Below are 27500 nucleotides of genomic sequence, written 5' to 3' on the forward strand. Positions count from 1 at the left end.
TACAGTTCTGGTTCTGGTTTTTCAAAGTTGTTGAGCCATTACTGATATTTCTTACAACAGGGAATGAACTTTTTACTCATAAAGTCGTGCTTACAATGCATCTTCTTTATGTTTTATGTCTCAGAGTTTGTCACTGACTGTTGCTCATTTAAACGCTGTCAACTTTGCGGCAATTTGGACGGTGTTGAATGTGTGTACCGAGAGAACGCTTTACAAGTCAAGTGTTTCTGAAGTAAGTTAAAATTGGGTCATACATTCTCAGTTTTTAAGTTTCGGATACGCAAACATGGTGTATGTCTGTGTGTTTCTATGTGTTTAAAATGTAGGACAACGCTATTTTGTTTTGTTTTGTTTTTAAACACACACACACACACACACACACACACACACACACACACTCATTCACACACACACACAAACATGTATGTCTGTATGTGTGCGTGTGTGCACGCGCATGTAATCATTGTATATGTGTGTGTGTGTGTGTGTGTGTGTGTGTGCGGTGTGTGTGTGTTTAAATATGCAGAAATTACCTCATTGTATTACATGGGAGTATATGTGTACACACACACTCGCACACACACACACATGGGAGTATATGTGCACGTGTGCGCACACACACACACACACACACACACACACACACACAAGTTATACAGCTATTTTGTTATCTTATGCCTGTATGTTATTAGTTGTTAGGGACACATGATGTGCATACACACATATGCAGGCACATAATTTTGCACACATGCTCATATACCCTCAGACTGCATGCATACATGTACGCATGCATGCACACATGCACATATGCACACATTCACTCCTCCACTTCCCCTCCACAGATGCATACAGACAGCAGTGTCATCAAATGCAGGCATCAGTCAAACTATGTACACATACTAAGGTGACCAGATTTTTTTTTTTTTTTTCTTTTGCAGATACAGATTGTAGTATTGATACATACACTATGCCAGAGATGCAGCTTAATCATCCAGACAACCGTGGCCTTGACCTTGCCATGACCCCAGGGAGTTATCAGGCCTTTGGTAATTCAAGGTCATCTGAGCAGAAAGAAAATTCAGAGCCTCTGTTTTTAAAAAAATCTAGACCCAAGTAAGTACAGTGTGTATATATGGTGTATATCTCTGGTATGAAATGCCTTGAATGTCACCTCAACCTGTGCTCATATTTACTCCTTGTTTTTGATATTGAATTGTGGACAACCAATGATTATTTTTTCACTTATTATGTGGGAAATAAAACTAAAATGGTTGCAGATAAGATTAATACACAGAATGCTTGCTACTAATGTGTTACTTATAATCATGGATGTTGCAAATGATTTTCAATGTTCATTTTATAAACACATACAAGGTAGCTTTAACACATGTTTTGGGACTGCAATCACTGTCAGCAGTTTTTTAAATCTGTTTCATACCCTATACTGAAATGATGTAGTGTGTGTGTGTCTATGGGTGGGTGTTTGTGTGTGCACGAGCGTGTGTGAATGTGTGCACAAGCATGTGTGTGCATGTGTGTGTGTGTGTGTGTGTGTGTGTGTGTGATTGTTCATATCTGCAATTTGTAGTATTGGCTTAGTGTATGTATACACATATGCGTTGTTTTGTTGTTGTTGTTTGTTGTTGTTTTTTTTTTTGGTTGGTTTGTGTGTGTGTGTGTGTGTGTGTGTGATTGTTCATATCTGCAATTTGTGGTACTGGCTGAGTGTATGTATACACATATGCGTTGTTTTTTCATGTGCAGAGGTACGTTATTATGCGCTTATGTATATGTATTGTTTTATGTGAAGCACTTAAGTTAAAAACCATTATATAGTTAGTTTGCGCTATATATGTACTATTATCTATTATCAGTATTCAAATTACTGCTGTGGTAACAAGTCAGTTTCCCCCATGTGCAAAGCTTTCATATTTATTGAATTCGACAAGATTTTTCAGTCAAAGAAAGTGTTTGAATTTATTTTACTAAAATATGTTTTTGAAACTAAATTTATGCATTTCTATCAAACATGCCATCTCTCATTAAAAATATTTTTATGCCCTTGTAAGTAATGTGTATGTCAGTTATGAATCAGAATGAACTGTGCTTATTTGATTTTTCTAACGGTGCGCTGAAATAGCACCAGAGCGGTAACAGGGGTATATGCCTCATAATGAAGGGAGGTAATGGATCATTTCAATGCAGCTGAAACCATCGCCTCACATTCTCTTCCTGCTACCAGTCAGTGGATATGGGGGTGTGGACAGGGAGGGAGGGGATGGGGAGAGGGGGGGGGGAGCGACACAGTCCATTTAACTTGCCAGAAGTCATGCATGCATGATTTTCTCTTCTTGTTCCCAACCTCTGCTTCCCAGTGAACAGATATTGATGTTTTGCAGTCGATTGTACTGATTATCCTGGCACAATTTCTTATCTGAAATCTGGCAGTTGCTTTGGCCTTGTTGTTTTTCTTTTTTTTGTTTTTCTTCTGGTTTTTTGTTGTTGTTTTTTTTTGTTTTGTTTTTGTTTTTTGTTTTGTTTTTTGTAATGTGATTGTTCACCTAATAGTTAACTGATGAATTATCGATTGTTTATTATGCACCCATCTACTAACATCAGCTTCCCTCGCTCAGTCCAGTGCGTGCACGCATACACAAATATGTGCACAAACACTCTGTGCGTGGTGCTATTTGCAAAACCATGTCAAACTTTGGGCTTTACTTAGTGATCAGAAATGTCATTTACTTTGTTGTTTGTTTAGCATAACTGTTGGCTTTTATATTTGTTTTGCAGATTTTTTTTTTTTTTTTTTTTTTTACTCCCTTGTACCTAAAAGTTCATCAGCTTTCAACAAGAAATGACATAAACAAGGATTTTCAGTGAACCTTGACCAGTGAAACGGCACAAGTGCAGGTACCAGAGGCAATCAAATCAGTTACAATCAATGTATATTCAATAATTTTATGTTTGAATGATTTGTTTTTTAATGACCAATCTAGACACTGTAAAAGCTTCATTGTTGCTGATAATATTTCTCTCTTTTTTTTTCTTTTTCTTTCTTTTTTTTTTTTTTTTCTTTTTTTTTTATTTCACTCTCTAACATGTGCATACGTTTTCAAATTCAAATTTCATAGCTTGATCATTTTCATGTCTTGGGGAGAGACCCCACTGTCTTGATTTCTCACTCTCTTTTTGTCTCTCATATTCTTTGCTGCTTCTACAATTATTTAAATGGTGGGTTTTTGTGTGTGTGTGTGTTTTTGTTTTGCGGGGTTTTTTTTACTGCTTTTCTTTAACATAATTATGCATGCGGGTTTTTTTTCAAAATCAAATTTTATAGCTGGAACATTTTCATGTCTTTCCTTTCCCCCTCCTCTCTGTCTCTTTCTTTCTCTCTTGCTTTTGCACTCAATCCCCCCCATTCAATCCTCTCTCCTTTCATCTTCCCTTTTAGCTATGCAGTGTTGTACTATTACCCTCAAAAAACAACATTTATTCAGTTCAGTTCTCTCTCTCTCTCTCTCTCTCTCTCTCTCTCTCTCTCTCTCTCTCTCTCTCTCTCTCTCAAACACACACACACACTCATTCACAAATTATGTGCTCCCACACCCACCCTGCCCTCTCAGCAGCGCTCCCCCAGCCTGACCACCACCACCACCACCACCTACATCGCCTCCCACCACCACCATCATCATCACCTCACCTCCCACCAACACCACCACCAACCTGCCTCCTACCACCACCACCACCATCACCACCTACTTCACCTCCCACCACCACCACTAATTTGCCTCCTATCACCACCACCAACAGCAACAACTTGCCTCCCACCACCACCACCACCACACCTCCCACTACCTCGCCTCCCACCACCACCATCACCACCTTGCCTCCTACCACCACAATCACTACCATCACCACCTCGCCTCCCACCACCACCACCACCACCTTGCCTCCCACCACTACCACTACCACCACCACCTCAACTCCCACCACCACCACCACCTTGCCTCCCACCACTGCCACCACCACCACCACCTCAACTCCCACCACCACCACCACCACCAACCCGCCTCCCACCACTACCACCACCACCTCGCCTCCTAACCCCACCACCACCACCACCACCTCGCCTCCCACCACCACCACCACCACCACCTTGCCTCCCTCCACCACCTCGCCTCATACCCCCCCCCACCACCACCACCACCACCTCGCCTCCCACCACCACCACTACCACGCCTCTCTCCACCACCTCGCCTCCTACCCCCCCCACCCCCACCACCACCGTCTTGCCTCCCTCCACCACCACCACCACCACCACCTCGCCTTCCACTACCACCACCACCACCTCGCCTCCCTCCACCACCACCACCACCTTACCTCCTTCCACCACCTCGCCTTCCACCACCACCACCACCACGCCTCTCTCCACCACCTCGCCTCCTACCCCCCCCACCCCCACCACCACCGTCTTGCCTCCCTCCACCACCACCACCACCACCACCTCGCCTTCCACTACCACCACCACCACCTCGCCTCCCTCCACCACCACCACCACCTTACCTCCTTCCACCACCTCGCCTCACACCACCACCACCACCTAGACTCCCACCAGCACCAGCACCACCACCTCGTCTCCTACCCCCTCCACCACCACCACCACCTCACCCCCTATACCCCCCACCACCAACACCACCTCGCCTTCCACCACCACCAGCATCACCTAGACTCCCACGAACACCACCACCACCACCTCGTCTCCTACCCCCCCCCCCCAACCACCACCCCCTCACCCCTTCTGCCCCCCCCCCCCCCACCACCACCTTGCCTCCTACCACTACCTACACACCTCCTACCACCTCACCTCCTACCACCACCACCACGACCACCTCTTCCTCCTCCTCCTCCTTCCCCGCCTTATCCATTCGCCAGTCTTTGAGTCACTATAATTATCTTTTTAACGCCGCACCAACCTCCTGCCCCCTCCCTAGTCAAAACAGTGCACTTCAATTTGGTATCGGTGATTGCAGTGCTGATGCGAAGAAATCGATCGTTGGCATGCGACAACGACTTGAAGGGAGTGAAAATAGCAATGAAAGGACTTGGGGACGGGAAATTAACTTCTCTTGCTCTTGGGAGAAAGAAAAAAACACCACCAAAAAAACAACAACAAAAACACAAAAAAACACGATAAACGGGTGGCTTGTTATCTGTAGATGGGGTGTAGGGGAGAGAGAGAGAGGGTGGAGAGGCTGGGGGGGGGGGGGGTTGGCGTGCAGTGGAGGGGGTGGCGGTGGGGTGGGGAAGGAGGTGAGGGGTCGAAGAGGGAACAAGCCTGACAGATTGTGCCGTTCATGTTGGTTTCATTCGTTCAGTGCACGGAACAGGGTACAGTTGATATGTGTTTAGGGCACGTTGAAAGCTCGTGTGTGTGTGTGTGTGTGTGTGTGTGTGTGCAGGGGGGCAATCAAGCTTTCGCTAAGTAACGATTTGTTATGAGAAACTGAATGATGTACATGCCTCAGAGAAAAAGAGCTTGTGAGGGTTACATGGGCAACCCATACAGCGAGTTTGAGCTGTGCTGTATATTCATTTTCAGTAGAAGAGTTTGTAGAAGATGAAAGCAGACCACCACAGAGAGTCGTGGTGGTGGTGTCACTGAAGACCAGTCAGAGGCATGGATCGTTACCACCTTGTTCAGTGGTGTGGGAGACACAGAACGTGTATTGTGTGGTTCCTGATCTTGTTCTTGAATTTACATCTCCGGATCACTTTCGTGATGTGTTTTTTTGTTGTTGTTGTTTTCTCATGATTTTCAAGGGTGCGTGACAGAAATAGCAGTTTTTTTGTGATTGTTCCATCTGGAATCTTACGCTTCCAGCTCACCCCTACCCTCCAGCAATGCCGCCACACTGTGGTTCCAGACATGTTTCCCCAGTCACGACTTCTCTCCCCTTGTGTTGATGTCTCCAAGCAGTTCCTTCAGGTCAGGTTGGCAGGCGTCTTGAGGCCCGTGCTGCGGTTAGTTGTAGGCCATTAACCATACACGTGGCATGGGTTGGAATATTTCAGTGTCATGCAGGTTTCCTTACTGGCATTTTGGCGAATTCTCCCTCATTAAGTTACGTAGTTTCGGTATTAAGACACGCCCTTCGGTCTAGCAGACCCTCGACCCCGGTCAAAAACTTGTTTGTTATGGGATTGTTTGTTTGTTTATTTGTTGTTGTTTTTTAATTCATTTTGATATCATTACAAATAGATATGACAAGTTATGCTTATACAACTTTACGTCAACAAGAAGACAGCCACAAACTACTTCGTAGGACAAAAATATGTCACTCCCACCCATTCATGCCATAAACATGCTCGCCAAGTCCTTAAGGAATTAAATCAATCGTCGCCTGTTCTTCGAGGAAGGTCACGAAAAACCTGCCGTGCTTTCTTTGTCTGAGGGAAGCAAAGAAGTACTGTGCATGCTGCGTGCCGTATGGAAAACCGTGGCAAAAAGTTTGACACTGATGTTCTCTGCTTGTCACACGCTGATGAACTGGTGACTGTACAGTGTTTTGTTGTTCACCCCCACCATCACCATCCTGTTACCCCCACTATCCCAGTTCCCAAACCCCAAGTGATAAGCAAGTATGTTTTCCACTGTATGTTACCGTCCTTTGAAAGATCAGGAAAGCGCTGAATGCACGCACTGTGATGACCAGGTGACCATGTAAGGGTAGTTTTCTCCCAAATAATTTATGCAAGCTTGTTTTCGACTGTAGCTACGTGACTGTCTTCCAGTTCGAAAGCACAGCCAAGGAGGCAACGTAGAACAGAGTTTAACACCACATCAGCTTTTGCCCAGGAGGTAGAGTTGTTGCTAGTTTAGCCTTGAAAAGTGTTTGCTGCAGCGACGTAGTTGTGTGTTGTTCGAAGCCGCGGTGGTCGTTAGAACTGTGGCATTACCTTTCGTTCAAGGCGGCAGTCGGGCTGTCGTTCGATGAGGATATGCCCTTGTGTAAAACAGCCGTCTCAACAGGGCCAGTCCATGCTGCACAGACGACCTGCACATCTCCCAAAGCCGAACGAACCACCATCAAAGGAAGCAGCTGCAGCCACGAGGACACCACCCGCCCTCCTGCTGACATCTGTTGGCCTAGGTGGCGCTTTCTTGGCGCAGACAACAGGATGACCCAGACCCGTCCGTTCAAAGAGATGTGGCCGCCATTCACGAGAATGAGAAGCGCAGGCCGTTGATGGTGGTGAGGAAGGAATTCGGCGCTGCCCCAGACATCGACCTCAGCCCAGTTCGAAAGCCACGGAGAGAAGATGTTAGCGTGTTTGGCCACCCCGGCCGTTGGCCCAAATTAAACATACCTGGTGTCTTTTGGCCACAGTCGCCACCGCTGCTCATGGTCTGCGCGAAGGAAATGTCCGGAGACAGCTTGTCATGACGTCACAGTCTGGGGCGATTGCCAGGCAGAGCTCCCAGAGACGTTGTCGAATCGAGAGTGCTTCACAAAGGGAAGCTGTTTGGAGGAATAAATCGTTTATTGCTGGTGACACTTGACCAAATGCATTTGCACTGTGACGCATAATGATATACTGTTTTATTTATTTGTGGGGTTTTTTCCCCTGTCAACCCCCACTGTCCTATCCCCCCCACCCACCCACCCCTCCTCACCCCCCCTCTCTCTTTTTGTCTTTTCTGATAAAACAAATGGTATGCCCGCCTTTCCCCCGCCACCCCTCCCGTCTGTCTCTGTTTTTAATTACATTAATAAAAATCAACAAATGATCCAAGTACGTCGCACACTGTCTCCTCACTCCTCTGACGTTGCCACGTGAAAGCACGCACGCCGTACGGAGTTCCGTGAGATTGATACTTCGCCAGCAGTAGACCTTTGCACGTACACGTCTGGTACATACCTGGCGGACGTGAGGGCTGTTTTGTAAAGTGCACTGTTCAGCGCGTGTTGCCATATTTTATGTGTGGCCACTCGGGGTAGCTCTGTTGAGTTTTCCAAGTGATTTTAAAACTGTCCAAGATCTTGGATGAATAATTTATTTCATTTGCATGCGATACAGGAGGGGAGCGTCTTCGTGATTTTTTTTTTTTTTTTTTCTTTTTTTTTCGAGTGACATTATTTTTATTCATTTATTCATTCGTCTGTTAGTGGGACAGTGGCAGGGGGATGGCAGAAAGGATAATTATACAGTTCGCGGTAGAAACTGAGAACTGAAAGTCTTATTGCCGTACATAGCCAAATGCAGAGTGAACTGTGTGGGCGTCAAGTTAAACGCACGTACATTTCTCTCTGTCTCTCAATATGTAAAAGAATACTCATTGTTCTTTGGCTTTATCAATAGGTTTTTCACTTTTCGATTAGGCTGAAAATCTGCCTCATACATTTTTCCCTTCTTTTTTTTCTTTTTTTTTAATTACAATGATCGGAGTGGAATCGTTCTACATGAACAGATGTTTGTTTCTTTTGCTTTGAGGATAGGAGTTGGTTTTTTGTTTTGTTGACAGAAAAATGTGACGAGTCACTGAACATCTTTTCTTTTTTTTCTTTCTTTTTTTTTCCGTTTTTTCTTGTTAAACGGGGTGGATGGAGGATTTGGAGAAGCTGAGGAGGAAGACAAGGTTGGGGTGAGGGTGGTGGCAAGAAAGGGAGGGGGTCCATAACATTTGCAGTATGATTACGTGATCGAACCCCTCCCATTTGCGGATACAAAATATAACTAAATAAATATAAAAATATAAATAAAATTAAAATAAAATGAAATAACGATTGCCCAGCTCAGCAGTGGAGTTCGGGAGACACACAGGATTATTGTGGCTGACATTGCGCTTTGGGCACGAAAGCGACACCTTAAGCATGGGAAACCCATGTAGCGGTTTGTCGTTTTACTGCCTCTTGCGGCCCGTGTCATTGACTCTAGGACACTAGGGACATACAGTTCTTTTACTTTCCATTCACACACTCCTGTACGTCGTTTGAGAGGACGGTTGAACTGCACAATAACTCGGGTCTTTGTAGCGTGTGACTAGCAGGGGTTTTTTTGTTTCTTTTCTTTCAATTCGCTTACGATTTAGCGTGGGACCTGAGTTTTCCATTCGTCACGTTGTCGATCAGTTAATGTGGATGTGTTCATTCGTGTTTTCTCGACAGTGCAGTGTTCATGGGAATGGCCGCTTATAGATTCTGTCTGTTTTGCTTTCTGAGACCAAACATTCTGCTCCTTTCTAAAAACAAAAATGTGTTACGTAGGAAGTCTGGCTTGGTAAGTGCATTTGTCTTTGTTTATATATATATATATATATATATATATATATATATATATATATATTGTCTTATCTTTATCGGCAGAGTCAACAACTACTGAAGTTGCTGACAGACGAGTATCATCAGAGTTTTCCTAGAATTTCGCAGTGGGGAAAATATTAATTTATATGGTTTCTTGGCCAAGACCATGACAACACAGTTCAGTGATAACCACATCTTGGGTCACACGTCGTTGGCCCTATAACCAATGTATTTCGCGGCTTCCAGATACACATCTGTGGAGTGATAAGGAGCCTTAATCGTTATTGCAAACGACATGAGGGGGTGGGGGCGTGGGGGTAGTAAGTAGAATCTTCGGGGACCTTACCTTATCTACAATAGCTAATCATTAGTAAAGGATTAATAGGTCTACATAGAAACTGCCGATAGCGATGGACCGATACACACACATACCTGTCTTATTTTCCTATGTTCAGTCTGTATAATCTGTTTCCAAATGGACAAACATAGAACAGAATCTGAAGAAAATGCATAAACGTTGCAAATGGTGTGTAACTTTTGTTATCTTTTAATTTTATCAAGATAGTTTGCGTATTTGAAGCAGCCTCAATGCGTAAATGCATTTGAAGCGGCCTCAATGCGCAAAGGATTGAACTTTCTGAAGGTTGCATTCTCTTTCTCTCTATTTTTTGCTGTCTTCTTTGGTTTTCGTAGAAGTTGACCCGTTCACTGGATAGCTGCGTTGTTTTTAATCTTCTGATCAGCCTTTTATTCGTATTTCAGCGATCCCGCCGTCATCATAATTTTGGTCACCTATTGGTGGTAATGTCTTGTGGGCCAGTTTTCTGGCCACGACATTCTGCATGTTGATTTATGGGGTCTGTGACGTCATGCTTGTCGGTGTGATGTTACTGGTGGTGACCGCGTTTTTCTCTTTTCTTTCATTCTTTCTATCTTTCGTTTCTTTTCTTCCTTCCTTCCTTCCTCGAGACTTTTTTTTTCTGTTGGTTTAAACAGTACTAATTTGAAAATGCCACAACACGAATGCAATGAATTTGTCAGGGACGACAAGAAAGTTATATATAAAGCCTTTTCGTCGTGAATATTCTGTCCAATGAAATATCGTCAAGTCCCCCGGCCGCTGGACGCAATCCGGCACGATCCCCTCCCAACTGTTGCTGATCGCTTGGGGGGGCGGGGGCAGTCCGCACGTTCACACAGGCGGAATGAACGCCCAACGAGCCAGGGTCCAAAGCGGCTCACAACAGACCGAGATAAAGACAGATGGCCCACCACACGTAGCACAGAAAGCGGAGCACAGCTCGGTTACCGACACTTGGGATGAAAAACAAAATTTATCTCCCCCCGCCAGACAAGTGCACTTTTGAGTTCACAGAGCAACAGACCTGTATTAATGTACTCTCTTTCGTGGACACTGTGCGAGGTTTGGAATGTGGACAGGAGCACATATGATTTCTACGGATACACGTACGAGGTGGGATTTCGACTGCTGTAATAAAGTAAAAAATAAATAAAAATTTAAATAATAAAAAAAAAATTTAAATTTAAAACACAAAAAAAACACAAAAATACAACAACAAAAAAATCCCGAAAGAATGAAAGTGACAAATGTTTGAATAAAAATCAAATTGGTTAGATTAGGCAGGTACAAAAATAATTCCCTGGTGTGCCCGAATAAACAAGGGGATAACACGTACCTCACTGTTGACACCGAATATATTTTTTGTTTCGCACCGAGAAACAGATGGAAGTCTGTTTCACCACGATACATGTTTTGTCATTGTTATTAAAGCAAACGTGTTTGTGTTGGACACTGGAAAGGTCGTGAGAAACCGTGACCAAGTGGTGTATTATAACGGGACCCCTATACCTTCTGTAGAGCAAATAATTGTCCTGAACTGCTTATTGACAAGAAACCTTCCGGTTTTCTTTGTTGTGTTTTTCAATGCCAACACTGTCGGTGAATGTTCATTGCCTAAAGCCATTCTCCGAGAACCAACATCGAACCTCACCTAACACACTTTTTTTATTAGGACATACCAAAAACAATGAAGTCGCTTCTTAATTCCTTTAAATGCTGAGAGTTGATGAAAAGAGATCACCGTGGCATGACTTATAAGTGCAAATATTACTTTTGTGAATTTTTAAGTGGTGTCATCGATTTTGCTGAACAAAGGTAATGTCATCTCCAGAGGAAGAAGTCCAAAATAAAGAATGGCGAATGACAACCTGACATGTAAGTTCTGTAAAATCTGTCTTATCTCAGTGAGGTGACAGCCCTTCAGTGACAAGCACACTTGTCAGCGGCAGTGAAAGGTTAAACAAGTGCAGTGGAAAGCGTGGACTGAGCTGGGGAGTGTGTGGATGGATGTTTATAAAAACGATTCAACACTTCGCAAGGATTAAATTCCATCATCATAAAAGTATTACGAACGAAACGATGAAGACGTTAGTGAATCCGGGGGTGGGAATGCAATCCAAAGGCAAACGCACATATGCGGCCACATAGTGGGCAAGCAAATGACTGCATTTACGAGACATGAAAACGACTTTTCGAAAAGTTTACACACACAGTGCTTGAAGCTACAGGCCCATAGTTGCGTGTGTTGGCTCAGTGTAGCTGGCATCTTCATCTTGAACGTTTAGTGGTCGGTGGGTGTGGTTGTATCGGAGGCTGCGGCTGCTTGACGTGCTGAGAGAACTAGAGAGACGATGACCAAGCGTGGCATGGACAAGGTGTATCGTCGTGCAGTGACGTTTCCTCAGAGGCCACACACTGTTATGTCTGAGAGCGAAGTCTTCGCCAAACGACATCCGTGAGTGTGACTCTCTCTGTCTCTGTCTCTCTTTCTTTCTTTCTTCGTTCATTCGTTCCCTCCATCGTTGGTTCTTTCTTTCTTTCTCTGTCTGTTTGTTTCGTTACTTTTTGTTGTTGTTGTTGTTGTTATAATGTTGTATATGTTTGTTTGCTGCTTTCATGTTTTTGTTTGTTGACAAGAGTATGCAAGGATGTGTGTTTGACCGTGACCGTGTGTGTGTGTGTGTGTGTGTGTGTGTGTGTGTGTGTGTGAGAGAGAGAGAGTATTAAACAGATGGGGCGACACAAGAACATTGTTATTGTGATATTTCATGATTCTCTGTCGTCGTCTTCCATTCTCCTCTGACTTATTTGGCCATGGTCGCGCGGTTCGTGGCACTTGATGAAAAATCTCACAGCTCTGTCTTGTTATAGTCGAGAATGAATGGAACGGCACACCCAAGTTACTGATGATTGAATTATCCACCTTCCCAGACGCTAACTGAAACAGCTCGTTCGTATAACACACCAGCAAACTCACAATCGCTTTTTATTTCGAGTATATAGCCTCGAGAGGGAGGGTTTCTCTGCAGGCAAAGGAATGTGTATGTACACCGACACTGCCTGTTCTAATAATAGGATTGACAGACTCAACGAGACTGAAACTGTAAGTAAGTATACAGCTAGTAGTTTGACTGAGCCGTGTAAGTATACAGAAGTTTGAATGAACCGAAGTTCTTCAATAAATATGGAAGAGTGCGAGGAAAAAAACTAAAGAGACTTCTGGTACACTGTGCGGGAAGTGTGTGTGTGTGTGTGTGTGTGTGGAGGGGTTAGAGGGTGGGAAAAGCCATGTTTGGGGTGGAAGGGGTGCAAGCAGCGGGAAGGGGGTGGAGGTGCCGGAAAAACTGGACAAGCATGCTGTCTTGCCATTGTTGTCTGTCTCTGTCTCTGTTTCCATGTGTCTCAGATTTGTTTGCGCACAACGAGCAGAAACATGCAAATCAAACCAAGGAAATATCACTCCATGCCGCAAATCATCATGAATTTTTTATTAATGGGAATATATGTATTACCCCCTCTTCCACTCTCTCTCTCTCTCTCTCTCTCTCTCTGGTGTTCAGCCTCTGTTCCGTTTTAGTCAGAATGGTTTTAAGCCTGCAACATGCGGTTTTTTGTTTGTTTGTTTGGGGTTGTTTTTTTTTTGTTGTTGTTTTTTTCGGGGTTTTTGGTGTCGTTCTCCATTCTCATCAGGAAGTATTGACCATTCACTTCGTTGATTGTATTGTATTACTTTTTGTTACAACATGTATTTCTGTGTGCTGAATTCGAGCTGCTCTCCCGGGCACATCGCACAGAGTGCAGGGCCACCCATATTTTTCCCCTTCTCCAATTGTATTTACTCTATTATCAGAGTGGATTTTTCTAGGAAAACACATTTTGTTATTTGGTTCGTTTGCGTGCGCCACCAAAGTGCATGCTGCACACGGGACCTCGGTTTAGTGTCTCATTCAAAAGACTAGCACCCGGATCACCACCCAGGGTCTGGTAGATGGAAAGGGGTGGGGGGGGTCGGATGAAAATCGCAGTTCGTGGGATTCAACCCGTAGACACTTGCTTCCTAGCTGACCTCACTAGCACCAAGTCACCGCTGCCATTACTTAGATCGATCCACGCAAACGTAGACACACGTCACTAGTCACATTGACCTCATTGGGGTCTCTATGTCATCGACCAGAAAAGAAAAAGGGTGTGTCGGTAACATGCAGCCTAATATGCCTCTCGATGTTCGATCCGGCAGAACTGGTTTTTGTGTCGCGAATGCATGAAGCTGAGCTGGTTTGTTGTTGCTGTTGTTGCTGTGGTGGTGGTGGTGGTGGTGTGTATGCAGTTTTCATTTTGATTTTTAAGCATTAGGAATAATACAGCACACACAAACCTGCACACACACACACACACACACACACACACACACACACACACACACACAGAGTAACAATAACAATGACAATAACACTCTTACATACACCTATACGTCCAATGTTCCAAATGAAAAGACATTAGAAATTAAAGAACACTCAGAGACACTATCGTGAACCGAGTTTGAGCTGTTTCCCACCCACACTACAAGAGCAACGCAGCAACGATTATGTTTTTTTTCCGACGTGACTTTTGACGACTGCAAGTTTTGACAACGGCATGTAAACACACACACACACACACACACACACACACATGACATACAGGCACAAGCCGCCACGAATGAATGTTGCGAGGAAGGACAAAGGCAGATCGATCCAGTTTTATGTACTGTGAGGAACGGGTGGGGATCGATGAAGCGAAAACTGTTACAAGACACGCTCGAATGGTTTGACATGGACTTGGGGATAATGGGACGGTGTTTTTGTGGGGTTTTTTGTTTGTTTGTTTGTTGTTGTTGTTTTTTTTGTTGGGTTTTTTTTCTTTTCTTTTTTTTTGGTTGTTGTTGTTGTTGTTTTTGTTTTTTGGTTTTGTTGTTGTTTTTTTTGGGGGGACGGGGGGGTCGTGGGGGGGGGGGGTTAATAATGTGGGTGGATGGTGAAAATGGTATCGGCTGGCTGGGTTGGGTCGTGTCCGTTTAATGAAGGGAGGTGCTGATCAAAGCCAAAAGGAGGGGAGGGGAGGGGTGAGGGGTGCTGGGCGGGGAGGGAGGGGATTCGCAGGGGGGTGGGGGTGGGGGCTTGCAGGGAGGGGAGGGGAGGCGGGCGGCGGAGTTGTGAGGAGGGGTTGGTGTGGGGGCGGCTTTGGCAGCACCATCGACAAACACTGGCGGTGAACGGCTATAATCGATCGGGATCGATGCAGACTTACACTGCGAGGTCGTTGATTTGTATTGCCTCGGTATGTGTGTCTGTCTCTTTGTGCTCGGTCTGTCCGTCTGTCTTTATTATGTCTCTGTCTCTTTGTGTTTGTCTTGTCTGTCTATGTTTATGTCTCTTTGCATTTGTCTTGCCTGCCTGTCTATGCCTTTGTCTCTTTGTATTTGTCTCTGTGTCTGTCTTTCTTCTCTATGTCTGTCTCTTTCTCCCTTCCTTTCTCTCTGTCCCTGTCTTTGTCTCTATCTCTTTGTCTCTGTCTCTGTCTCTCTCTGTCTGTACCTTTCTGTCTCTGTCACACACACACACACACAAACACACACGCGCGCGCGCACACACACACACACACACACAAACACACACGCGCGCGCACACACACACACACACACACACACGCGCGCGCACACACACACACACACGCACGCACGCGCACACACACACACACACACACACACACACACACACACACACACACACACACACACACAGAATATGCCAAAGTACGTGGACAAACTGACACGGTCATAACAACAGTCTCGATCTCCCTTATTTGTTGTTATATATTTCATATGATCGTGTGCTTTTTTTTTTTGCTTTTTTTTTTTCGTTTCAAATCTCAATATATAAAAGGCAAATAAGATTAAGAGTATCGCTTGTCGCATTTGGAGCTGTCGTATCTGAGCTGACCGGGTTTGCTGACTGGATGATTGATGGTTGTGCCTCTGCTGTAGGCATTTTTTTTTTCCCTTGCTGTTGCTGCTTTCTATCGATCGATTTATATTGTCAACATTTGTGAGGCGGTTTGGCGTGTCTTTGGTGGTAGTGGTAGTGGTGCTTTGGGTGTGTGGATTGTTTGTTTGTTTGTTGTTGTTGTTGTGTGTGTGTGTGTGTGTGTATGTGTGTGTGTGTGCGTGCTTGCCTGCCTCTCTGCGTGTGTGCGTGCGTGCGTATACGTGCGTGCGTGAATGTGTGTAAAGAAATGTAACTCCGGATTCTATCATTTATTGCATTTTCCTATCCAGTCCGATTTGCTTTTTTTCATAACACCAAACCTTTTTGACAAACAAACAAATTAACAACCGAAATAACTATCCACTATCGCTCCATAGTCCCTTGTTTTTGTTGAGGAATGTAACTTCGGATTCTATCATTTATTGTATTTCCTGTTCAGTCCGGTTTGCTTTTTGCATGAACACCAGACATTTTGACAAACAAACAAATCAACAACCGAAATAACTATCTACATGATCGCTCATAAGTCCCGTGTTTTTGTTGAGGGGTTATACCAAAACAAGCAAGAACAAGTCAGCTTGTATTGAAAACAGACCAGTTTGCCAAGAAGCAGTAGTTTTTGTTGTTGGTTGTTGTTGTTTTTTTCGCTGCCGTAGGGCAGTTGTTCCCTCCACTTGTTTAACCCAGCTGGGTGACGAACAGAAACCTCTTACCGCAGGGAATCCCTTGTCAGACAAAGGCACTGGGGTTTTACAGGGTGGAGACAAGACTTCGGGTAACACGCGGTACTTGAAGGGCTAGGGGAGGAGGGTGGGAGACTGTGGTGTGGGGGTGTCATCGGATCCGGTGCCAGTCAGTCATGGTGAATCTATTCAGGTCGCATTGTCTGGTAGGATTGTAGCCTGGTAGTAGGTAGCCTGCTAATAAATAGTTTCTTTAGAGACTGTTCATTACTCATGGGGTGCCAGTCAAGATTTTTCTTCGCTGAGTGGGGTGGGTTGGTTGTGATGGTGGCTGGATGGGTATTGGTGTCCAGTTAATAGGAAACTTTTTTTTTGGGGGGGGCGGGTTGTGCGTGCGCGTGTATACTTAAACACACAGGCAGAGGTTGGATAAGAAACATAGAATCGAAAATTATGATACATTCATGTGCTTAAGTTTCTCGGCAAGCCATTTTATCTTTGTTAAAATGTTCGCACATGACCTCTTCATGACTGGTTCGTTCGGTTCACTGCAGCAGTCTGCCTGTGTCGGCTCCAACACACCGTCGTCTCTCTCTCTGTTTCTCGAACACTGACGAAGACTGGTGCGAACTATGGTGAGAAACAGTATGAAATATTGATAACCGTGAGACAGCACAGTGGTCTGTTGTCTTATTTGATTGTTGTTTTATGTCGTCTACATTAAGACACGGAAAAAACCTGGTGGACCAGCAAACGCGAGTTGATTACTTGTTTATCAGTGGTGTGACACGGCCAGTTAGCTGCAGACGGACATTTCAGTTTGAGTCTAGCCTTCTTTATCAAAATTGAAACATAAACAACTTCACGGACAATCAGCGAGAGTGTAGCCTTCTTTATCAACATTGAAACATAAAAAAACTTCACTGGCAATTTAACGTTAGCCTAGTCTTCTATATCAATGTTATAACTTCACGTACAGATCAACGTTTGTTTAGCCATCTTTATCATTATTGTGCTTATGATACAACTTCACGGACATTTCAACGCGAGTCTAGACTTCTTTATCAATAGTCAAACACAAACAACTTTACGGACAATTCTACTGGAACGTAGACTTATCAACAAACACAGGCAGCTTCACAGACGACTGAACGTGAATTTGACTGTTAAAGTTCATAGTAAGTATAAGACACATATAACATCGTAAACTGTTAAACGTGTATCTAAAGTGAAGCTTCTTTGTCTGTAGAAAAGCAGCGGCAACATTGCAAACTACTAGATGTGTCTGAAACTTCTTTGTGTCTGTATCTAAGGCACAGGCAACTACGCAGACTGTTACTCGCGACTTTTACCGTGGACTTCTACCATGAACACTGGCACCATATAACGAACAGTGTCTTTGTCAGCGATGGGCTTAATTGATAGATTGAACGTTTAGCAGTCTATGAAACGTTTTTGTGGATAAAGTAAGACACAGCCAACGTCATAGACTGCTAAAAGTTCAATCTATCAACCACGTCCATTACTGACAAAGTGACTTTTTAGGCCTAATTCTGCGCCAGTGCTTGTGATAGAAATTCAAGACTCGCGAGTCTGTGTCATACTGTGTCATAAACATCCTCGTGGCTATATCAAGACACAGACAACAGGGAAGATTGTTACCCGCGAGTTTTTGGTCTTCTACATTGGCACAGAATTAACCGACAGTCACCTTGTCTTGCTTTGCCCTTGTGGCTGTAGTAAGACACAGACAGCTGCGTAGATTGTTACCCGCGAGTCTTGCACTTTTACCTTGAACATGCCGCAGAGACTGTCACCTTGTCAGCGACAGACGTGACTGATAGAAATGATCGGAGCTCAGATCGATGGGAGCTGGCAGGAAAGCTGGTATATACTCAGGCCGGACCTCGGGACAGTGTGGCGGACAGATGTTGGATCGATTGGCTCGCAGGTCTGATAGAGGGCTTTGAGCGCTTCACTGCCCCCGCCCATCGATTGCCCTTTGCCACAGGTCCTCCTCTCTCTCCCACACGTATCTGTGTCTCCAGGGTTCTGTGGTCTTCTTCTTTACCCTCTGCTACCTGTGGCGGCTTTTATTTTGGCAGCCTGACTTCCTCGACACTGCTGTGGTGGGGCTTCGCTGAACTGAACAGAACTTCTGCTGTTTCACTTTGGATGATTGACATTCCATGTTCCACTCTATTTGGGAGTTTTCGTGAATTGGCCATCTGTATGCTGGGAGACAAGGAGTGATTTTGAGTGTGTGTGTGTGTGTGTGTGTGTGTGTGTGTGTGTGTGTGTGATCGTGGTGGTGGTGTTTTCATGTGTGTGAAGTCGATAGAAGATGCGGTGGAACTACATTCCCTGGTTCCAGAAAACGACGACTCGTGTGGAAGAAAATGTCTTTGCAAAGAAGCACGAAAGGAAATTAAACAAAGTGGCGTGTTTTTTCCCCCTCTTTATTGACCAGAGTGAAAAAAAACAGGTCGGGTTTTGTTTCCACAAGGGGCATAAGAGGTGGGGGTGAAAATAAGCAATGAGGCAGAATCACGATTAACTGAAGGAAGTGGAGTAGAATATAATTTTCTGGATTACACTGGGGAAAAAAAAGAATTGAATCATATATCTATGAAAAATAATTATATGGTACAGTGGCATTTCTCTTTCCTCTCAGCAGCAACAATACAATTGAAGCCTAAGCATACACATTTGTTCATGAAGTCAGCTTTTGAGTGTTTTCAGCAGTTCTGCACCATAAATTGAGGACAAAACTTTATATTTGAGGACAGAACTATATATATATATATATATATATATATATATATATATATATATAAAATTCACACGCACACGTGATACACACACACACACACACACACACACACACACACACACACACACACACACACACACACACACACACACACACAACCTCCTTACCGCATTATATCAAGAAACGCCAGACATCCCCAAATGATCCACTGACAGCCCTGTAATCGCCCATTTTTGCCGACGATCCACATTGTAACACCTGCCTGCACTGGAAAACAAAGGATTCGAGTGGCGCCAGGCCATGAGATAGTTACAATCAGCTTTCAGATTGGCACCTTACCACTAAGTAGATGTCATTTGCGCCGACGGAGATAACAGTCCCAGGATAGTACAGCCAACGACACAGACAGACACTACCAGAATTACGTGAAGCCTTCGTGAAGATGGGCGAAATAGGAAAGCCTGTTTGACGTAGTTTTGAGGGGTCGACGCCCACACGAGAAGAAGAAAAGCAGCAGCAGCAATGCCCAAAAAAACCCGGACAGATTCCCTGCTCTCATTGCGGATACCCATGCTTATCTAAACTGGGACTCCATAGCCACATGAGAATCTACACAAAACGAGACTGAGAAACACGTAGGCCTTGACGTCATCGTCGGACATGTCGGACTACCAAGAAGAGAGAGAGGTGTGAATTCGACCAGACTGGCCTCATAAAACGACCAACAGGCAAAAATAGAAATCTAATTCAGGAAAAGAGAATTTTAAGATACCCCCCCAAAGCGGCAGGTGCTGATATCTGCCGATCTCTCAGCATGCGTCTCACTTCACGAAATCACCATCCCGCTTTTTTTCGACGGACGTTTGACGTCACAAGAGTGTGAGTGACGTCATAGGGAGAACCGTGACGTATGCGACGTCATGCCTACGACGTTGGAACAACTACGTAGGGAGTTTCACGACAACATGAGACTGCTGGAAAATAGACGGCTGTATGTCGTCCATTCGGTGTGAGTTTTATCATTACCTCTTTTTTTTCTTCTTTTTGATGTGATGATCTATCGTTTGATTTAGACATTCAGCCAACTGATCACACAGTCAATGAGTTCAACGTTTCTTCAGTTGATGACTTAATCTAAAATTTATAAGAAAGGGGTGGGTGGGGTGGGGAATGGTCTGCCGGTAAAGCAGCAGTTGAATAGGGTGAATAATGCAACAGGGAGTGAGATACTGATACTAAAATCATGCATAGGCCATTAATGCTTCTCATGATGGTATACAGCTGAATAATCAAAGTGTTTTTTTCAAAATCAGTAAGTATGGTAGTCTGCCATCAGTCCTTCAAGCAGCACATGACAGAGACAGCTGCAACGATTCACTAACTTTTCTTATGTTGATCATAGTCAAGTCAACATTTTTATTTCAAGATGGTAATTGAATAAGCAACAACAGCTTTTTTTTTCTACATCAAGCCATCTGCCCCAAGACAAGCGACTTCAGCATGTTTAATTTTCTTACTGATACTAAAAGAAGGATCTTGGATCGATGGTACGCGTAGTACTATGAATTGATTTCTCTTGCCGATTGGAACGACTTATTTTCTCTCTCTTTGCCTATCTATCCATCACTTTGTCTGTGTCTCTGTCACTCCTCTCTCTCTCTCTCTCTCTCTCTCTCTCTCTCACTCTCCCACATCACTCCTTTCTCTTCGTACCGTTAGACTCAGGAAATCAGTTATGTGGTGACAGCAACAACAGCGAAACAACAACAACCCCCCTCCCCCCCCCCACACACACACACACAACCACCACCACACACCACCACCACACACAACCACCACACACGCACGCACGCGCACACACATACACACACACACACACGCACACACACACACACACACACACGCACGCACACACACACACAGAGATATGACAGCATGGACGGAATTTCGTGAAGTTCCTGAACCTCTGTGGAGTCGCCCATGTGATTGTTACCAAGCACAGCAGTCACCCCCCCCCTCTCTCTCTCTCTCTCTCTCTCTCTCTCTCCCCCTCTCTCTCTCTCTCTGTCTCTCTGTTCCTCTTTCACTGTTCTCGGTTTGGTCTGAACAGAGAGCGCTATTGGTGAGTTAGAATGAAAAGGTCACAAAGGACTGGAAGGTAAGATGGAGTAGGTTGGGAGAGGGGGGGGGGGGGGTTGAAGACATCCAAGTTCTCAACTATTTCTGTCAAACGAAAGAGAGAGAGAGAGAGAGAGAGAAAGGGGCGGGGGGGCGGGGGGGGGTCGTATTGAAAGTGGTTTTTTTTTTTTTTAACTTAGTTCCAGTTCGCGTCCCCTTTGTTTTATTTTGTTTCTTTTTTTTTCTTTTTTTTTTATTCCACTAGTGGTATGTGTGTATGTGTATAATAACGTATTCAGTCAGTCATTCGTTCATTTTATCCATTCATTCGCTCATTTTACTTATCATCCATGCATCACTCACGTATTGTACGTGTTTTTGTAACAAAAACTAACTTGTGGAAGGAACTGTACAAATGGAATCAGTTATTGATTCTGGCTTGCATATTGTTCAGTCCTTTCTTTTCTTTTTTTTTAATTTATTTATTCATTTTTTTAATGCTTTCTGGTTTCAGGTCCACACCGGTGAATTACCAGCGGACCCCTCACAATGTTTCGACCCTGGGCAAAATGCACAGACCCAAAACGGCGGCGGCCATTTTGGGCAGAACCACAGAGTAGGTCTTAGCGTTGTGTGGTGTTGATTTTTTTTTCTTTTTCTTTTTTTTATTTAACAGATTAAACATAAAATAAATCTTAGTGTACATTTCTTTATGCCTGTTAACTCTCTCCATACGAACGGCGAAAGAGACGACGTTAGCAGCGTTTCACCCCAATTACCATCATCAAAATATTGCAAGCGGAGGGCTCTTATACTGAAGAGGTGAATGTTGACAAATAATACCACAATTCTGACGACGGAAGCTAAAGGTTGGGTCATTCAGACACCCACTGGACATCCGAGGGGTCTGTGCAGAGGAGAAGAGAGGACTGGCCGTACTGAGTGAGTTAAAGACCCCAAGATCGAGATGTTGCATGATTGTGTGTAATATCTAATTTGTGTGCATAACTTTGTAGGTCCACTGTAGATCGTTTGCATACCACTCCCCCCCCCCCACCCCCCGCTCTTTCCCTCTCCACCGAATAAATAAATCAGTGAATAAATTATCAAACATTCAAGATCTAACTGAGTGTAGGTGGGTGGGTTGGGATAGGTAAAACTCCGGGTCCCTGTGGGATTCGAAATCGAACACCACGTGAAATTCTCGCTTCCTTGTCGGAGCGCATCACCACTAAGCCACCGCTCCTCTTTTTTTTTTTTTTTTTTTTTTTTTCGTCCCCATGTGGCAGAACCAGGAGTTAGACTTCTGATCCGATGTTCACCAGTGATCAGGGTTCGAGGCCCCGTTTCGGCATGGTATTGTGCCCTGGGTAAATGCTTTTTACTCCTATTTCCCCCCCCTCCCCGCTTCAGGTAGGTACGTGAATGGCTGCCTGGCTTCTTTCGCGGAAGCTTGTAGCGACGGAATGAGAGGATTAGGTCCCCCGCCTTCCTGTGAATACCCGAGCCCTACACACAGTGGATATGAATTCATTTCTCCGATGGCAGTTTGAAAAAAAACAAAAAAACTAAAAGTTTTTGAGATATTTTAAACTTTGGCCTGACCTGTGGGCAGGTGTGAGCGGGTGCATCAGCTGGAGCACGAGCCGACCCGCCGTCACAACCTGGAGTCCCACCTCCCGACAAAGAGGAGCAAACCCCCTCCCTGGCAGAAAAACATGGACGTGGGTGGTGTGACAGCTCTCTCTGTGTGTCTGTGTGTATTGTGTATGTCTGTCTCTTGTTTTTTTTGTTTTTTTGTTGTTGTTTTTTTTGTCTGCCTGTCTGTTGGTGTCTGTCTGTATGTCAGTGAGTCAGTCTGTCTATCTGTCTGCTTGTCTGTTTCTGCCCGTCTCCCCCCCCCCCTCTCTCTCTCTCTTTCACACACACACACACACACACACACACACACACACACACACACACACAGATACACACACACACACACAAAGAGAGAGTGAAAGAGAGAGAAGGTTGCGTTTTGTAAACGCGAATGGCATTGCATTGCGTCACTATAGCCTTGCATCGCATTGTATCAAATAAAGATAAAAACAAGCCAAATTCTTTATTGTCGAGGGTGATAGATAAGCAAGTAGCATGCCTTGTTTTGGGGGGGTTTTTGTGTGTGTTTGTTTTTGGGTTTTTGTTGTTGTTGTTTTTACACACAGCCCTCTTCCTAAAGATGGACGAAAGCTAAAGAATCAGAACAATTAATAAAAGAAAATAAAACATAAAAGAAAGAAAGAAAAAAAAAACAAGCGTGCAAACACCACCACCTGAACACAAAGCCATTCTTTCGCAATTAAACCCCATCCAACCCACACCTCACACCCACACCCCCACACGCATCCCCACCCCTCCACACACACACACACACGCACGCACACACACACACACACACACACACACACGACAGATGTAATGGCAGGAAAACATGTGGACAGACAGACAGACAGGCAGACAGAAAAAAAAAGTGATGATATGTGGTATCTGGCCACGTTTGTGCCTTAACTTACAGCAGCCCTTGGTTCCCTTCATGGTGGGTCCTGGTTACATCATGTCCCGCAGCAAGACCAAGTATGCCGTCACCATCAAGGACGAGTTCTTTGACGTCACGCCGGATGTGGAACACAAGTCAGTGTCACAAGAGGGAGGAGTGTTTGTGTGTGTGTGTGGGGGGGAGGCGGGGCAGAGGGGGGGGCGGGGGGAATAAGGAATATGGGAGAGAGTGATGGGACAGGGTGTGGGGTCTGTGTATGTGTGTATACATATGTATGTGTACATAACTACATGCATGTATATGAATGTGTATTGTGTGTGCGTGTGTTTATGTAAGTTTGTGCCTGCCGATGTGCGCGTATGTGTTAGGGTAGCTGTTAGATACACATGTATGTTAAAATGTATGTATGCAGTATGTGTGTGTGTGTGTGGTCACATTTTGGTGTGTGTGTGTAATATAGATGTAATGTTTTATGTTAACAAAAGCGTTTTTGTAAAGCACCTAGAGCGGATTTCTGGATAGTGTGCTATATAAGTATCCATTATTATTATTATTATTATTAGTTGGGGGGAGAGGGCACAGAGGGGGTGGGGTGTGTGGGAGCGTAGGGAGAATAATGAAGATAGGGAGGGATAGCAGGCAGGAGAGAGGGAGGGTCAGGAAAGATTTCTGGGCGAGAACTGTGTTTTCAGAGCAAGATAGTGAGAGCGCATACAGACACGGGAAGAGACAAGAGGGAGAGAAGGAAGGAATGGAATGTGGGGAGGAAGGGGACGGGGGTGGGATGGGGGAGGGAGGGGGGGGAGAAGCTGAAGACGGAGAAGGGGTAGGAAGTAGGAGAGATGGGGGGGGAGGAGGAGGAGGAGGAGAAAGTCCCGAAAGATTTTGGTCCAGAGTTATTTTTCAGAGCTAAGGAACGAGAGCTTAATTTAGAGCGAGAGACACACAACAAAAGAGAGAGAGAGAGAAGGAAGTGAGGTTGTGGGGCGTAGACGTGAAGGGGAGGAGCGAAACTGGAGACAGACACAGAGCATGTTGGATGGGGAGCTGAAGGTGGTGGACATGGAGAAGATGAAAGGGAACGGGAAGGAGGCAGGGGGGAGACCAGAGAGAGTCCGAAAGAGTTCAGGCCAAAAAGCTGTTTGAGAGTAATAGAGCGAGAGTGCAAACAAACAGAGGGATATATATATATATATATATATAATCTGCGATAAAGGACAATAAACTGGCCTCGTATTATATTTTTCCTATTCGTTTCATGTATAATATTTTACTCTCTGTCCTTCCCCTTCTTTACAGTTGCCTCTGTCTCTCTCTCTCTGTCTGTCTGTCTCTGTCTTTCTTTGCCTCTCTCTCTCTCTCTGTGCCTGTCTGTCAGTTTCGTGTTCACGTGTCCCGCTGAATTGTAATCTTACCATATATTTTTTTATGTTTTACATTGGCTTTGGTCGTGCTCATTTCCTAATGTCAGTGCAAACTTGGGTTTCATAAAGGTTTTGTTTGTTTATTAAGATTTCATTCATTCCGTCAGTCAGTCGTCATTTATCTGTTCATCCATTCTTTCAGGTATCCTTACATTCGTACATATAATCATTGAAGCGTTTGTTTGAACAATTTTATTTTTTTTATTTCAGGAAAAAGCAAGCTGATTCAGAAAGGTAATTATACACAGTGAACGTGGTCCGTGCACGTGTATTTGTATGTTTGCTTTTGTATGTGTGTTCATACTCGCGAAATGTGTGTGTGTGTGTGTGTTTCTGTGCAGATGTACGAGTGCATACTCGAATGTATTTGTTTGTGTGTTATTGTTTATGTGTGTGTTTGTGTATTATGTTGTGGTGTGTGTGTGTGTGTGTGCGCGCACTCGCGTCTGTGTGTGTGTGTGTGTGTGTGTGTGTGTGTGTGTGTGCTACACACCAAACAATGCACATATACATATACACACAACACACATGCACGCCATACCTTCCCACACACACCACAAACACACACACACACACACACACACACACACACACACACACACACACACACACCTCCCCTTCCCCCCCACCCCCCCACCCCTCCCAGACATACACACCTGACAATACATAATGTTTTACAACGCTCTTTGCCCGCAGGGATTCCCTTATAGCTCAGCTGCAGCAGCAGATATCAGATCTCACCCTGTACCTGGAGGAGGAGAGGCTCAACCACAGGCAGACCAAGCAGAGGGTGGGTCACTGCTCACTCAGCTGTGTGCTGCGAACTTTACGTTGCTCAGCTAAATTCACTGTTGACGAATTAAAAAAAAATAATGAAATTATACATGTATTGAATGAATTCGTGTTTCTCCAATACATTCTCCAATACATTATTTGACTTTGTGTTCATGTTCATAAATGTCTTATGTCCATTTCCATTGTTTTCTTTTCTCTTAATTTTTTCTGTTGCTGTCATTAGTAGTAGTAGTAGTAGTAGTAGTAAATCTGTTATAATCATCACCACCATCATCACCATCTTCTTCTTCTTCTTCATTTTCGTCATCATCATCATCTTCTTCTTCTTCTTTTTGTCATTATATCTATTATTATAATCATTATTATTATCATGATTTGGTGATGTAATAGACCGAAATTCAGCTTGCCATGTAAAAAGGAGGGAAGCCTAGCATCATCATATGTTGTATATGTATGTTAAACACGCGGTGTCGTCATTTCAGGCAGAGGAATTTTTACGAGACAAACTGGAACAGGCCACAGTTCAGCATAACGAACACATGAGGTCAGTGGAAGTGTGTTCCTCTCTCTCTCTCTCTCTCTGTTTCTTCAAAGGTTAAAAGTACTACAGCCTTTTACTGCCATCAGGGCAGCGTGTTAGCTAACATCTGTCTTGAGAACTCTGTGTGTGTGTGTGTTGTGTGCTTGTGCGTGTGCGTGCGTGCGCGCGCACTCTCATGTGAGATGTGTGAAAGTCCGTGCATGATAGGTTGTACCTTGTTCTAGTTGTGTGTGTGTGTGTGTGTGTGTGTGTGTGTGTGTGTTTACTGAGCTTAAAAACGTGACAATTGGTTATTGTGAATGTGCAATATGTAGGATGAATAATGTGCAATATGCAGGATGAATGTACAGTGGAATATGCCTAATGCTAAGGTTCATATTCTTAATATATTTCTGTTAATAATTACGATGTAATAGTTAATTACAATGTTTCTAAAGCGAATATGTGAAATGCTTTTATTTGAGAACATATATTTATTACTCCTGTTTAATCAGGTAACCCGTGTGGGGGCTGGGTGGGGGGGTGGGTGTGTGCTGATTATCTGGTTGTGGTTTTCCGCACCTGATGCAATTTATCTTTATTCTTATCTTATCGATTTATTATAATCAATGTGCAATATAGTAGGCTATGCTCATAATTATATTCAAAATAATGTTTCTTAATTCTTTCTGTTTTTTTTTACATTAAGAATACTAGTTATTACCTGCAATGTGTGGATGAATGTATGAAACGGTGTATGTAATATTTTTTTGACATTTATGCCTTCGTTATATTCGTAAAAGCTGTTGTTGACTTTTACAGTTATGGTCCTCATGTTGTTTACTTGTCTGTGTTGTGATAATGCACCTGACCAATTTTTTCTAGTTGGAGATAATAAAGTTATTCTTATCTTATCTTATCTGAGTGGAGGGCTCAGCACAGGAAGGCGGGACCCAGTC

General features: G+C 44.1%; 1 protein-coding gene across 3 annotated transcripts in view; it reads left to right on the forward strand.

Moving 5' to 3' along the window:
* The window catches only part of LOC143283687 (uncharacterized), a 40356-nt gene that overhangs the window by 29 nt on the left and 12827 nt on the right, over positions 1 to 27500 (forward strand). Inside the window, exons 1-8 of one of the 3 annotated variants that reach the window (XM_076589923.1) lie at positions 1 to 232; positions 939 to 1113; positions 21778 to 21879; positions 22879 to 22987; positions 23821 to 23936; positions 25437 to 25460; positions 25923 to 26016; positions 26504 to 26565. The exon at positions 1 to 232 is cut by the window's left edge and continues 29 nt beyond it. In XM_076589923.1, coding sequence (XP_076446038.1) covers positions 968 to 1113; positions 21778 to 21879; positions 22879 to 22987; positions 23821 to 23936; positions 25437 to 25460; positions 25923 to 26016; positions 26504 to 26565 — 653 coding nt within the window. In that variant the 5' untranslated portion in view covers positions 1 to 232; positions 939 to 967. Of the gene's footprint in view, positions 233 to 938; positions 1114 to 9110; positions 9283 to 11571; positions 12122 to 21777; positions 21880 to 22878; positions 22988 to 23820; positions 23937 to 25436; positions 25461 to 25922; positions 26017 to 26503; positions 26566 to 27500 lie in introns of those variants that run through there. The other 2 variants (XM_076589931.1, XM_076589941.1) reach the window with 2 other exon arrangements.

The sequence above is a fragment of the Babylonia areolata genome, chromosome 1, assembly GCF_041734735.1.
Source record: "Babylonia areolata isolate BAREFJ2019XMU chromosome 1, ASM4173473v1, whole genome shotgun sequence".
Lineage (NCBI taxonomy): Eukaryota > Metazoa > Mollusca > Gastropoda > Neogastropoda > Buccinidae > Babylonia > Babylonia areolata.